The 15,156-nt window shown below is 51.6% G+C and overlaps 1 protein-coding gene across 1 annotated transcript; it reads right to left on the bottom strand.

The window, feature by feature from the left end:
* Positions 1 to 338: 338 nt before the first annotated feature.
* PLA2G2C (phospholipase A2 group IIC) lies at positions 339 to 13,930 on the bottom strand (the record flags this gene model as incomplete). The annotated part of the gene is made up of 4 exons (XM_082834016.1): positions 339 to 490; positions 9,539 to 9,642; positions 11,674 to 11,818; positions 13,891 to 13,930. The coding sequence occupies 4 exons, from the start codon at positions 13,928 to 13,930 to the stop codon at positions 339 to 341; spliced, it is 441 nt and encodes a 146-aa protein (XP_082690142.1).
* Between the last annotated feature and the right edge of the window lie 1,226 nt (positions 13,931 to 15,156).

The raw sequence follows: 15,156 nt of genomic DNA, 5'->3' as shown, positions 1-15,156 counted from the left end.
CCCTGCTCGGCTCCAGCTGGATCTGGGTTGTGGGTCTGGTTCCCAAACCCGCCCTGTATCCTGATTTTGACGTGGGGATGGAGGGAGAGTTTAAGGCGGATCCTGGGGCCTTTGCCCTCCTGGGATGGGGGTAGGCGACTTCTCTCTGCCCTGTCACCTTGTTTTATTGCTTCCTAGTCTTACTGCTATTGGAATGTCCTATTTATGTGTATGTTCATGGTCTGTCTCCCGCCATAGAAAGCCAGGATTCTGTCTTTTCCACTGTTGATCTCCAGCCCTCTAAAGCCGAGTGACAAAGGAGTATCCCAGACCAGACCGACCAGGGACCCGCGGCCTCACTAGCATGGGAGTTTGCTCCTGCCGCAGCGGGGCCAGCTGCAGAAGAGCCGCTTGAAGTTTGGGCAGGTTCTCTTTGAAGCGGATTGCGTGTCACACTCGCAGGCTCTTAGCCCACAGAGGCAGCCGACACCAGGACCAAGGGCGCATTCAACTGAAGGGAGACAGAGGGTCACAGGGGGCTTCCATCCACTCCCAGGGTTTGATTCTAAAGTTGGGGAGAGCTGGGAGCTCGCTGCAAGGGGTCAAGGGTTGAAAATAGAAAGGAAAGGAACTGGGAGTTCTTTTCTTTTGTCCCCAAGCCGTTCCCCCACCACACCGGGACATGCCCCAAGGAGAATCCTGGAAGGAAGTGAGAGAAGGAGCAGGTGTGGGCTGCACAGACGGGCCCTGGGTTAGCGCTGCCAGGCAGCACCCAGGCCAAGGACACGAAACCTATTTTATCAGAACTCAGCCCCTCCTTCCAACAGCTTACCTGGCTTCTCACCTGGATGTCGCAGGCATCTTCAGTGTAAGACGCCCCAAAGGAAGCTCTGGATGTAAGGGTCCCCTTCCGGCCCCCCGCCCACTGAGCTGGTCCTCCACCCACACTCTCGGCTTGGGAAATGGCAGCCCCTCCCACTCAAGCCAGAAAACTAGCAGCCGACCTTGATTCCTACCCCCCTTTCGATTTCACAGCCCATCCACCCGAAGTCCCATTGATGTCTCTATGTTTAGCATATTTCACTCCGCCCTCTTCTCTCCATCTTCTTGGCCACAATCCCAATCTCTGTCATCACCAGCAATTCCACCCTAATGGAAGGAAATAAACAGGGACTGTCTTTAAAATTTTTTTAAATTTTATTTATTTTTGGCTGCGTTGGGTTTTCGTTGCTGCACACAGGCTTTCTCTAGTTGCGGCGAGCGGGCTTCTCCTTGCACTGGCTTCTCTTGTATGGAGTGCGGGCTTAGTAGTTGTGGCTCGCGGGGTCTAGAGCGCAGGCTCAGTAGTTGTGGCGCACGGGCTCAGTAGTTGTGGCTCGTGGGCTCTAGAGCGCAGGCTCAGTAGTTGTGGCGCACAGGCTTAGTTGCTCCGCGGCATGTGGGATCTTCCCGGACCAGGGCTGAATCCCTGTCCCCTGCGTTGGCAGGCAGATTCTCAACCACTGCACCACCAGGGAAGTCCGAGACCGTCTTTAAATGTAACTTGAATTAGGATCACTCTGTTGCTGAAAGCCCTGCTGTGGTTTCCTACTATTTGGGCAAAGACATCCCAAATCCTTGCCATGGACTCCGAAGCAGGCTTGCCATGATGGGGTCCCCGCCAACCTCTCCATCCTCACAGACCTCCACTCTCTCGCCTTCACACTGCTCCAGGACCAATGGCCTCTTTATGTCGCATGTTTTGTTTGATCTTGTCCCAGGGCCTTTGCACTTGCTACTCTCTTTGTCTGAAACATTTCTCTCCAGGATTTTTAAGTGGCTGGGTCCATCCCACCTTTGGGTCTTGGTCAAATTTCCTCTCTTCAGAGAGGCTCTCCCTGCCCACTCCTTCTAAAGCTTCTCCAGCCACTCTCCCTCACATCCCCATTTGTTTGATTCACCACACTTTTCATATCTCTTATTTCTCTTATTTGTGTCTGTTTCTCATCAACAAATTGTAAGCTCTGTGAGACTGGGGCTTTTTCTGTCCTGTCCCTCCCAGTATCCCCAGCTGGGATACTATGCTGGCACAGAGTAGGTGCTCAATATTCATTGAATTAGTGAATGAAGCCTCAGTGGGCCTTTGGGATTGAGTGTCTGCACTGTGGCCAAGTGACCACTAGGGGGGGCATCTTTCATTTAGTAGTCAGAGTTATAGTGCTCTGTGCATGGGTGCATGTGCATGTGTGCGTGCGTGCATGCGTGCATGTGTGTGTGTGTGCGTGTGTGTGTAGGGGACGTCTAAGGCAGCCTCCTTCTAGATAACTCCACTCCATTTCCACTCTCTTTTGAGGGTTGTGGGGGTGAGGGAGTGAGGTGGCCAGACTCCCTGATGTGTTGGCCCTGGGCAAGTTAGTTTCAGTATCATTTATAAAATGGTGATAGGGCTTCCCTTGTGGCGCAGTGGTTAAGAATCTGCCTGCCAATGCAGGGGACAGGGATTCGATCCCTGGTCCAGGATGGTCCCACATGCTGCGGAGCAACTAAGCCCGTGCGCCACAACTACTGAGCCTGCGTTCTAGAGCCCGTGCTCCGCAACAAGAGAAGCCACCAGAATGAGAAGCCCACGCACCGCAACGTAGAGTAGCCCCCGCTCTCCACAACTAGAGAAAGCCTGTGCACAGCAACGAAGACCCAATGCAGCCAAAAATAAATAAATTTTTTAAAAATGGTGATAAAAGCAATAGTATCAAAAGTAAATAATGGTGTCTACTTCACAAGATTGCTGTGAGGATTTTCACTGGTGTCGTTACAGATGGAGTGGTCTGGATGTGCTCAGAACACAGAGAGGCCTCTGTAAATGCTTGTTATTATGACGATGGTGCACCCTTAGCTTCACATGTTGGAAAAAGAAGGGCCCTTTGAAACTGGACCAGTGCTGGCTATCGTCTGTTTGTTTGCTTTTCCCCCTCTCCGAAGTCTACAATTCCTGCAGGAAGCTGTCCTCCCACATCTCATTGGAGCCTGGATTTCTCAAGACATGTTGACACCCACCCTACGCCTCAGCTGTACCTCTCTACTCATCCTCAGGAAATGTGCCAGGGATGGTTCCTGCCGCTCCCACTGTTCCTGGCGCCTGGATCACCTTTGCCTTCACGCTCTCCCTTCTCCATCTGTGACAATCCTTCAAGACCCATCAGGCCCCAGCTCCTGCAGGGACTCCCTGAGAGCCTCCATGTCCAGGTCTCTCACCTCCACCCAGCATGCCCCTTGCTGCCCTCCCCCAGCAGCTGCCATGGTCTGCAGGGGCTCACCGGCTTGTGTGGCTGCTGCCCTTGGCGGGGCCCAGGGCTACTTGGGCACAGGGCCATGCCCCATCCAACCTCGCTTCCCTCCCAAAGGGCCTGGCACCTGGTGCTCTCACTTACCCGGGTGCTGCTTCTCTGGAAACTGGAAGCGAGGCACATTTCTCACCCTTTCCTCTTTCTCATCCTTCTCCCTTTCTGTTTATCTCTTTGTCTCCTGTTCCTAGTCTGTAACATCTCTTCTTTCTTCCATCTCAATTCACCAAACCTCCTTCTTTCTTTCTCACCACCCCCTCTCCTGCTTTGTCTTCCGCTCTTTTCCAAAGCGTGGAGTAGAATTCTCTCCTGCTGTCTAGTTCTACATCTAACAGCTTGCCCAGGGTGCAGGCTGTCAGGACCGACCTGGAGCAGCGGTCCATTGCTGTGGACATCCCACAGCCATTGTAGCATCAGGCCAGTCATGGGCCAGAAGAAGAGGCAGCTCTGGGCCAAGAAATGCCATGTTTGGAAGTCATCTTTTAAAAACAAGCGTAAACCCAGATCCTGCACCTTCCAATTTGCTGATGGGGAAACTGAGGCATGAAGAATGGAACTGACAGCTTTAGGATATGCTTTCTCATTCCATGAAATATACCTCCACCAATGAGACAAAGCAAGAAGGTCTACGTTCCTGCCTGGGCTAACCCAGACTGCCTGCCATGCTGCTACTCTCTGTGCCCGGCCTCCGGCCTGGTCTCTAAACCCTCTCCTTGGGAGCTCTTGTTTTTTTTTTTGTTTGTTTTGTTTGGTTTTTTTGGGGTTTTTTTTTTTTTTGCAGTACACGGGCCTCTCACTCTTGTGGCCTCTCCTGTTGTGGAGCACAGGCTCCGGACGCGCAGGCTCAGCGGCCATAGCTCACAGGCCCAGCCGCTCCGCGGCATGTGGGATCTTCCCAGAACGAGGCACGAACCCGTGTCCCCTGCATTGGCAGGTGGACTCTCAACCACTGTGCCACCAGGGAAGCCCGGGAGCTTTTGTTTTGAAGTTCAGGGCTCTAAATACCACCGAGCACTGCTGACTCTCCAGTTCTCACCTCAGCCTAGACATCTCCTTTGAGCTCTAGATGCCAATAGGCTTGTGTTCACGTGACTCCCTCTTGGGTGTCTGATATGCCTCTCAAACCCAGCATGGCTCATGCCAGGCTCTTGCCGTGTCTGCAGAGTCTGCTCTCCCCCATCTGCACCACCATCCATCGCTGCTCAGACCAAGAACCTCAGAGTCAGCCTCCCTTACCTCCGAACCCCACATCTAATCCATCAGCAGGTCCCATCAATCTTCCTCCCAAACACATGCAGCATCTGGTACTTCTCCCCAGCTGTCGATCTGTGCAATGGTCGCTTCTCCCCAGTGCTACTGAAACACCCCACTAGTGGCTCCCCGTTTCTTCCCCTGCTCCCCAACGTCTCTGTACAGGGGCCAGAGTGATATTTCTGAAGCAACATCTGAGCAGATCACTTCCTGCTTTAATGTTTCCCCTGCAACCGAAGGAGAAGGTGAGCCCCTCACCCCACGGCCAGGCCCCACCGGCCTCACTCCTGGTGGGATGCCCACCCCCCAGCCCCTCGTCTCCTTCCGCACTCGCTAAATGCCACCTCCTTAGAGAGGCCTTCCACAGCCACAGAAAGTATCCATCCTCCCCGCGCACCCACACCCCCTGCCCTTCCGCCCACTGCCATCCTCATCCTTTAGCTTGTGGCCCTATTTTAGATGCTTCATAGCACTTGTCACTACCTAAGTGTATCTTTCTTTCTGAATATTTTATGGGCTGTCTCTCTCCCTGCACACAGGCAGGGAGTTTGTCTTTTCATTGCAGATCCTCAGCCCCAGACACGCTGTAAGCGCTCCATCCCAGTTTGCTACTGGCTTACTGGCTGGGCTTCCACGGCCTGCGGGGCAGTGAAAGAAGCCCCCATCCCAAGAAACAGGGAGTCGGTTTCTCGGTCCAGATCTGCCACCTGCATGTTCTAGCGTGGCAGGCAAGTTGTCCCTGTCTGAGCATCTTCCCTCTGCTTTCAAATGAGGGTACGGGTGCTTGCATTGACTATTTCATGAATTTTTTTTCATTCACTCACTCATCAAACCAACAGGTATTGAGTTCCTAACCCGTGCCTGCCCTTTGGCTAGGAAGTGCGGAGGTACAGGTCTGAGCGAGCGGACCCCACACTGCCTAGCTCTGGGCATCCTCTGTGGCCTTATGAGGATAAGCGCCGCCCCCAACAAGTGCTCTCCGCTCTCCTGGAATTCACATTCCAGTCGAGGGGAGAATCAATGCATAAATAAACAAGAAAATGAGATGATGTCAGGTTGAGACAGATGCTAGGAGAGGAAATGGGTGATGTGTCAGCGAGCGGAGGTCTTGCGAGGAGGAAACTCAGTAGCAAAGGAGGAAGATCTTTGCAAACTACAAATTCCAGTGGTTACCTGCTTCACCCTCCCCCTTTGGCAGAGGGAGAAGTCACAGGCTCAGAGATGGAGGTGATAGTGGTACCTCTGGCTGGAACTTGGGCTCTGCTGCCCACGGCCGGGCTCCCCGCTGCACTACAGATGCATTCATGTGTGGGTGGAGGGGGCGTCACCACTGACAGATCTTAAAATCCCTTGCGAATGCCAAGTACTTATGTAAGCCCACTCAACAGAGGGCTAATGACCTCCCCGGTTACCTGAGGGGAGCCTTCGCCCCTCGGCAAATTGGCCCCAGGGCTTGGGTTCCAGGCCTTTCTCTGCACTGAGCTCCCAGTGACATTTAGAGACATGGGCAGACCAAGTTGTTTTTCTCCTTTCCTTTCCCTGCTCACACCAACTGCATCCTGGAGCAGCCACTGGTTGCTAGGCAACCTGGGACCAGGCTTGGGTGCGGGATTTCAGAACTTGGAGGCTGGGGAGGTGGTTAACCCTTGCAAGGCAGCTCCTTGAACTGCAGTATAACCGGGGGTAGAGTGGGCGAGGTTTTATCCTATAAGGGGTTAATAACATTAGCTCAAGGGGAGGCAAATGCAGAGGAGATGTTTCCAAGAAATCTCTCAACAGTACTAAAAAAAACTCCCAGTGCTTTCCCACAAAGTAAAGGGGAAAAGGAAACTGAGATTAAACAAAAGAAATCTCAACTTCTAAAAGGAGGGGCATTAACTAACTAAGCACCTGCTCCCAGCTGGGTTACTTTAGTCCGTCCTTTAGTGACCTTATGAAGCTCTGATTAGTATCTCCATTTGACAGATGAGGAGACTAAGGCCCAGGGGGGCTGTGCAATTATCCAGCTAGAAAAGGTGAAGCTGGGATGCAGGCCCCACTCTGCCTGACTCCAAAGCGTGTGCTGTCTCTGGGCCCCTTAGCAGGGTACGTAGAGCTAGAACAGAAAGATCTGGGTCCTTGCAGAGGGGCAAATTCTTTCTGCTCTTCTTTGCCCCTTGGGCCAGGGCTGAACATTCTGACAAGCCTGTTGTAGATAATAAGATATGCATTTGTGTGAGCCCCCAGCCAAGAGCAGCCCCATCGCCCTCCCAGCGGCCCCATGCCCCTGGGGAGGATGGTGGGAGGCAGGGGCACCAGCTGGGGTCAGACGACCTGGGTCTGAATCCCAACTCTTCTTTCCATGGCTGTGTGGCCTTGGGCATCTCACTTAACCTCTCTGAGCCTCAGGGTCCTCCTCGATAATGGGGAGAATAATGCCCACCTCAAAGGTTTATCACAGATTCACAGTGCTGAGTGCAAAGCATCTGTCAGATGCTCATGAACTGTAGCTGTTGTTAGTGCACCTATTTTATGGATGAAGAAACTGAGGCCTAGAAAACTCAGGCCAGCAGTGTGTTCCAGAGCACTAGAAAGCCTCAAGACGTATGAGTTTTAATCTTGCCTGTTACCTTGGATCAAACTCTTCCCCATCTCTGGGTCTCAGTCTCCCCATTGCTACAATGAGGGTTTGGTTTGGATGGTCCCAAGGGCACTTTCAGCTCTAGAGAAGGCCAGGACAGCAGGGCCTGCGGCTGGCTGCCTTGTTCTGTGCCCCTGGCCCTGGCACAGCACTGGCCCTGGATGGGCATCCAATGGGTGCTCAGTTGATACTGGGCAAGTGAATGGATGTGTGCAGGGTTCACGTGGGGTCTCAGCACACACTGGAATAGGGGTTTGGCAAGGTGGGGGTGGGGACAACAGGGGGGTCAGCCTGGTCCTCACTAGCTGGGTCAGCTGAGGAGGGGGTGCTGATGTCCTGGTGAGGACGGAGAAGCATCCCTCCATGCTAACTCCCTAAGCAAGATGTTGAGCTCTGGGAGCCCTGGTCAAGCTTCAGGAACACCTGGCTACTGCTGCTTGGCAGGGGCCAGCATCTGCAGAAAGCAGGGCCAGGCCACGAACTTTCCAGTGCAGCTCCCGGCCCCTGCCCGCCCCTCTCACCACCCCCCAGCCTGGCGTGCCAAGCAGAGAACGTTTCCTGTGCCACTCCTGGGGCTCCAGCCTCTGCCCCCAGGTCACTCTGCTCCATTTCCTGGGGTCGTGGGCTGCGCTCTGATCCCCACCTGGGAGGGTGAAGAGGGTTGATAAGGAAGCTGCTCTAGGTGCAGGGAGCCCGGGCTGGCCCCCGTGACACAAGAGCAGCGGGCGGAGGCTTGGCCTGGGCCTGAGAGCACAGTGGGGGAAGGTCCTCTGCACTTACTGAAATTCCACTTCCCTCCTCAGAACACCGTTTCCCTCCTTCCTTGGTCCCTGCGCTTTACAGGGGCATCAGAGGAGAGAGCTCTTAGAGCATATTTTCTCTCATAGTGATGCTTTTCAACCATTCTAAGGTAACACTTAACATAACAGATGTTAAGATCAAGGCGAAAAGAGGTGAGAAGAAACCATGTGAAAGTGAACCATGAGCTGGGCTGAGGGGAGTCAGGGGCAGCTTTTCTGTGTGCCTCTCTGCCACCAACCAACAGCCAGGCTTGGCCCCTGCCTTCCACCATGTGGAGCCACGAGGGGTGGGAGGAGGACGTCAGAAACTTGGTCCCTGGCCTCCAGAGGGCATCATATGCCGAAGCAAACAGTCCTCTGGGGACAACCTCCTCCGGTCACCCCCTCCCCCGCCCCTCCACTAGACCCTGATCCCTCCCCATCTCCTGGACACGGCCTTGGGGGCCTCACAGAGGGGACGCCTTGCTTTAGGTCTGAGGACGGTCACAGCCAGAGAGCTCCAACACAGGAAGTCTCCTTGAGCTCACATAAGAAAAAGGGGGGTCCCTCCCCATCGGTGGTGTGCCTGGGGGGGGCCGAGAAGCAGACTCCGCTGAAGCTGGTCTCCTGTCTGCAGGGGCCTGAGCCATGTTTCACCACTGGGACCGGGGAGACTGCGCCACCCTAACGCTCAGTGTGTCCTAAGCCGGAGCCCTGGCTGGGGGCTCTGGGAGATGAGTGGAAGGGAGGTGGTTCCCCGGCCTCGGGAGAAGACAGGCGATCTCCAAGACACACTCACAGCTCTGAATAAACACACAAGGGGAGGACAGTGGTTCACGCAACTCCCCAAGGCCAAGCGGAAGGCGAGTCACACATTCGAAGGGGCATTCAAACCACCGGTTCCGCTGAAATGAATGGCGTTCACGACAAGGCCGTGGCCCAGCACCTGCGAATGGGCTTGTTCTTTAGATCCAACTTGCCCTACACACCCAGCAGTCCCAGAACATGCTCTGGGAGATGAGGGGCCCCTCCCTACGTGCTGGACACTCAGCACTTGCCCACCCTGTCCTTGGCCCTCTTCCTTGAATGGCCTCCATGACACGTGGGTTCCCTTCCCCGCCCCCCTCCTGTTGACTTTGGTGTCCCCCCCTCCCCACCCCCGCACTTATCCCAGTGCTTGGCACGCAATCACCCTTCGCAAATATTTGTTCAGCTGAACGATAGCTGAGCTGCTCTGTTAACACAGGACAGACATCGGGAAGAAGCTTCTCAACGGCAGCAGCTGCCGCGCGAAGCTGCAAGATTCACTCTCGAGTCAGCAAGTATTTATGGAGCACGTGCAGGACCCCGGGCGGGGGCGCTGTGCCCTGCACCCCGCCTCTGGAGGGAGCTGGGGGCACAGCTGCGAATGGGGACCGGGGAGGCACCGGGCCAGGACTCTCGGGAAGCTCTGATTCTCGGAATTACAGCTCTCCATCCCAAAGCACTTGGAAAAAAATCTCATTTCCCCAAAATTCTCTGGGTCCACAAGGCTGACCTTAAGGAAAGGCCCAGTTTCAAAGACATTCCCTACAGGGAAGGCAACTCACAGACCACGGTCCCGTTGGCCACGCGGAACCGGTAGCCGTTCAACACCAGCTGGCAGCTGAGCTGCTTCAGTTTCTCGCAGCAGCAGTTGGGGGCCAGGCAGCACCTGGGGGCTAGATGGAGGGAGATGAGAGCTTTCCTGAGGGTGGCCCTGGGGGACTGGCTGGAAAGGATTCACATGCCTCCTCCCTCCAAGCACACCCCCCCCCCCCCCCGCCGCCCCCAGTGAGAAGGTGCGGAAGGCAAGGAGGTAACTTCCTGATGATATTAAAAATCACAAAAAGAGGGCTTCCCTGGTGGCGCAGTGGTTGAGAGTCCGCCTGCCGATGCAGGGGACACGGGTTTGTGCCCCGGTCCGGGAGGATCCCACATGGCCGCGGAGCGGCTGGGCCCGTGAGCCATGGCCGCTGAGCCTGCGCGTCCGGAGCCTGTGCTCTGCAATGGGAGAGGCCACAACAGTGAGAGGCCCACGTACCGCAAAAAAAAAAAAAAAAAATCACACAAAGAGCCCTCCTCTACCTACTGCTGTCTCATGAGTGCCTCCCAGTAACCCTAGGACGTGCAGTCCTTGTCTCCGTTTTATAGGAGAGGAACTGAGAACCAGAGGTGAATTTCCCAAAATCATACGGCTGGAAGGTGATAGAGTCAGGACTCAAATCTAGGTGCCCGTGACTTATTCATTCATTTAATGACTTTTGACTGAGCACTGAATATGTGCCCAGCCCTGGGAGAGGCTCTGAGCAGACAAGGGTCAGCACATCAGACATAATCCTTCAGTCTTTGCTCTCCTGAGGCTCAGGGTTGGCCAGGGGAGGGGTGAGCGTGCCGGGGGGGAGAGCATGGGAGGAGAGAAAACAGCTGGGGGACGGCCTCAGTCCCCCTCTTCCACCATGTCTGAGTGGCAGGAACACAGAGATCTGGGGCTGGATTCTAAGACATGAAAAGGATCAGCTTCTGGCCAATGCCCTGGGCTGGACGCTCTGTCTTCCTCCCTCACCGTCCTCATCCACACGTGGGCTCTTTGCCATTGGTCATCGTTGGCTAATAGTGTTAACATTCTCACCAGCCACAGGACTTGGAAGGGGAGGCACAGAGTGTCCAAGGGCCCGGACTTTGAAACAGGCAAATTCTGGTTCAAACCTTGACCCTGCCACTCAAGGGCTCTGTGTCTTTGGGCTCTGCTGTTTCATTTAGTGGGTCCCTCACCGTTGTCACCTGTAGAATGGGGATGGTGGCATGGCCTCGGCCATGTCCTGGGAGCATTAAACCAAGCCCTGCATGCAAACCACCAGTCCCGGGGCTCAGGATGTGACGGGCATTTCATCAGTGTCAGGTCCCCTCAAGGGCTCTGGGGTCCTTCCAGCTGGAACATTCCATGGTCTCAGGAGCCCAAACCAGAGGAATCAAGCTCCAGGAGTGATATTCACGCCCTACTATGGGGATATATTTCTCCACACTACGGTGAAAGTAACCAGGAACATTTTGCTGCTTCTTTCTTCAAATAAAAAGACACACAAACCATCCTGTTTCCTACCTCCCTGTTCCCTCCCCAGATTAACACCAACCTCCCCCTTTTCTGGGAATTTGCCCTCCCCCACCCCCATCCTTAGAAGTAGGCCTGGCAGCCAAGTTTGTGCCGTGTGTCCTCACCCAGATGGACGACTTTTCCAAACTGGGCCACTTGGATTCTCTTTCCTGGAAGATGGAATTAGGACTGGGAGACAGTTGGTCAGTCTTGCTGCATCTGTAATCCTAAAAACTGGAGGCCTGAGAGAAGACCACGTTTACCATGAGGACTGAGAGCTGAACATTCTAGAGCTCTGGGCAGGGCTGACCACATAATCTGCAAAGCCTGGTGCAACATGAAGACGAGGGGCCCCTTATTCAAACATTGTCAAGCATTTCCAGAAGGTGACAGAGCAGGGAACCTCAGGCGGGCCCTGTATAGGGCATAGGCCACAGGAAGCCAGCCCCAGCCTTGGGTTCCTCAAGACCACCGTCCCACTCCCATTTAGTTTTTTTCTTACCCTCAGGCTCACCTGAATTGGTTTCGGTTCCTTACAATGCAAGGGTCCTAACACCCTCTCTCTCTTCAAGAAAATGAACTGGCAGGAGGCCTCAGAGCCTCTGCACTCGCCTGGCAGTGTCATCCATGGAGATCCCTACGCCCCCAAGCCCACAGTAGCAGCCGTATCCATAATTTGAGAAGAAGGCTCTCTGCCCTGTGATGTGTTTGACCATCCTTTGAAACTGCCAGAAGCTACCATGAGTGGGGGCCATCACTGCCAAGGAGAAAATAAGGAAGAAGCGAAGATGTGACGAGAAAGATGCTGCTTTCAGGTCCCCTAGCCGAGCGCTTAGCATTCAGATATCAGGAGACCCCTAAATGTGGTGCCTGGGTATCAGCCCCTTCAACGGGGACAAGATAGGGTCATGCTTACCGCGTCACACAGCTAGTGTCTCGCTAGCCCAGGGTGAGAACCCAGTTTCCATGACATTCAGGACAATACTATCAACTACAGTCTTCTCCCCAAAGTAAAAGACCACCATCCTGGGCAGAAACACTCTCAGATCTGATGTTAAACATTAATGAGAAAGGTTCAGAGCCAGAAATGTAGTCCTTGCAAATACCATCAGGCATGTACAACCTCACAGGAGAAACAAAATACTCAAGAGGCAGAAAAAGTTGTCGTCAATCCATTTTTTTAATGGCAAATACACATGGACCTAGCAATTTTTACTTCTACAAAATGCTTAGGAAAGTGAGGGGGGAAAATTATATATATATATATATATATATATATATATATATATATATATGTATGGATGGATGGATATATGTATGTATGTATGTATATATATATGGATGGATGGATGGATATCCATACATGTATGTATGTATGGATATACATATATATATATATATATATACATATATATATACAGGGATGTTTGCTGCAGCATCATTTGTGATATCAAAAAATTGGAGACTACCCACATGCCCACGGACAAGGAGATAATAACTAAATGATGTCTTGAAAACATACTACTTTTAGCAATATCACTAGGCGATGGGACTGAGGAAGTAGGTGGAGAAAAACAACAGGCAACATTTATCTTAAATACTTTTCTGCTGTCTGATATATATATATATATATTTTCTTACAAAAAGCGTGTTTTACTTTTCTATTGAAATGTTTGAAATGCACATATATAAAGGCCTAGAAGGATGTATATCAAACTCTGAAGAGTGCTTACATCTGAGTGTAGGAAAAGGATCAGGGTCTGGGAAGGATGAGAAGGGGCTTTGTCTTGTTACTCCATATTCTATACTCTTGTTATTCTGTGTATTTTTCTTTTTAATTAAAAGCAGATATTAATTTTACAATAAAAATAAAATAAAAACATGAACTTGAAGAAGAAAACCGAAGACAGGAGGTTTGGGGAAATTTTCCCAGGAGCTTCCAACTTCATACTGTGATTTTGGGTGCCTTGTTGTCACACAGCATTGCAGAGGGGGCCAAAGCCTGGGGGTGGTCTCTGGGGCTGGAGCAGCCCCTGGAGAGAGGGCAGGACCACACTCAGACACTGCTCTTGGGGTACACGATGGGGGCTGCAGCAGTGGCTCTTCCTACACATGGGTCCCCTGCCTCTAACATCATGGTCTTGAAAACTGTAAATTCCACCACTGACTAAGGGAAAAGGGAACCCCATTTTTGACATTTTGACTTAGGAAGCCCAAGGTGATTGCTTCACAGCTGAAACAGATAGAAAAATGGATTTGAGCAAATCTCTACTCATCTGATCAAACCAAGGAGTCAAAGAGTTTTCCAACAAACCCAACACGGTTTCCTAGTAAGTTCTCTTTCACTTTGCAGAGGTAGGTAATCGGATCTCCTGATAGCAATGACTTATAATTACTAATTATTCCTTAGGTCACCGTAAGAATGGCTTTCTGATGAGAATTAATCATTCCTAAATTAGTTAGATATGTGTCTGCATTTTTGTCCTGGAATCCACAAGACTTTAAATAAAAGCAGCTAGCAACCAAATGAAAAAAAGACTCCTGAATGGTGTGTGTGTGGTGAAACAATTGTCAAATGCCCTCTTTCTTAGCAAATGGTTAGCAACCTTTGATTTTCTAGACGTTCTGTGAGATCCCAACACCAAGGTCAACCCATTTTGTAGGAGAAGCAGAAGCAGGAGGACTTTGGTGGGGGCCGTTCCACTCCCGATTCCCCTTTGAGTGACACCTGATTTCCCCTCACCCGATGCTACCTGAGGACGGGCCACCCCAGACACAGACACACAGACAGGACAGTGCCTTTGAGCTCACTCAGCTGTTACTACTTACGGCAGGAGACAAAGACCACGAGAACCCCGAAAACCTTCATTCCTGAGGAGACCGGGGGTCCGAGGCACCAGGATCACACTTTCCTCTGCTTTCGAGGGCTCTGCCAGCTGAACTTCTGTTTGGGGAGGAAATAACCAAAATGAGGGAGGCCACGTGGATGTGAAACCCCAAGCACAGTGCAGGCCTTCAAAAGCCCTCAGTGGAGGGCTCGGAGCAAAGAGACCTTTTTCAAACCTAATTATCTCTGAATATGATGATCCCTCAGTTATTTAGACCTAAATATAAAGATGAGAAGCGTTCAATTGTTTGAAAAGTGCAAGGTTTTTGTTTTTTTTTTAAATTTCTTTCTTTGGCAACACTATGCCTTCATCTTTTTTTTTTTTTTTTTTTCTTTTGAAGATTCAGTATTTCCTCTGTTGCCAAGTTGACAGGCAAATGCTATATGGCTCGTGTTGGAAATCCAGTGTGGGAAAGTCTGGCCCCATTTGCATGGTAGTCCCCCTCTGTTTTCCTTCCTTGATGCCCAGATATCTTATTCATAAACTTAGCCCCTCTGAATCTGGCTTTCCTCTCCTAAAGAGACTAAAATTGGGGCTTCCCTGGTGGCGCAGTGGTTTAGAATCTGCCTGCCAATGCAGGGGACACGGGTTCGAGCCCTGGTCTGGGAAGATCCCACATGCTGCAGAGCAACTAGGCCCGTGAGTCACAACTACTGAGCCTGCGCATCTGGAGCCTGTGCTCCGCAACAAGAGAGGCCGCGATAGTGAGAGGCCCGCGCACCGCGATGAAGAGTGGCCCCCGCTTGTCGCAACTAGAGAAAGCCCTCGCACAGAAACAAAAATCCAACACAGCCAAAAATAAATATGAAAATAAATTAATTAATTAAAAAAAGAGAGAGACTAAAATTGCCTATCAGTAATTTCAAACATTTGTTAAGAAATTAGTTGGAATCTAAAAAAAAAATGATACAAATGAATTTATTTACAAAATGGAAATAGACTCACAGACGTAGAAAACAAACTTATAGTTATTAAAGAAGGCAGTGGGGGAGGGAGGGATAAATTAGGAATTTGGGATTAACAGATACACACTACTGTATATAAAATAGATAAACCACAAGGAACTCTACTCAATACTCTGTAATAACCTACACGGGAAAAGAATCTGAAAAAGACTAGGTATACGTGTATGAATAACTAACTCACTTTACTGTACACTTGAAACTAACACAACATTGTGAATTGATTAAACTTCAATTGAAAAAAG

The sequence above is a fragment of the Leucopleurus acutus genome (assembly GCF_964270905.1).
Source record: "Leucopleurus acutus genome assembly, chromosome: 2".
Taxonomy (NCBI): domain Eukaryota; kingdom Metazoa; phylum Chordata; class Mammalia; order Artiodactyla; family Delphinidae; genus Leucopleurus; species Leucopleurus acutus.
This window is presented reverse-complemented; position numbering and strand designations above follow the sequence as displayed.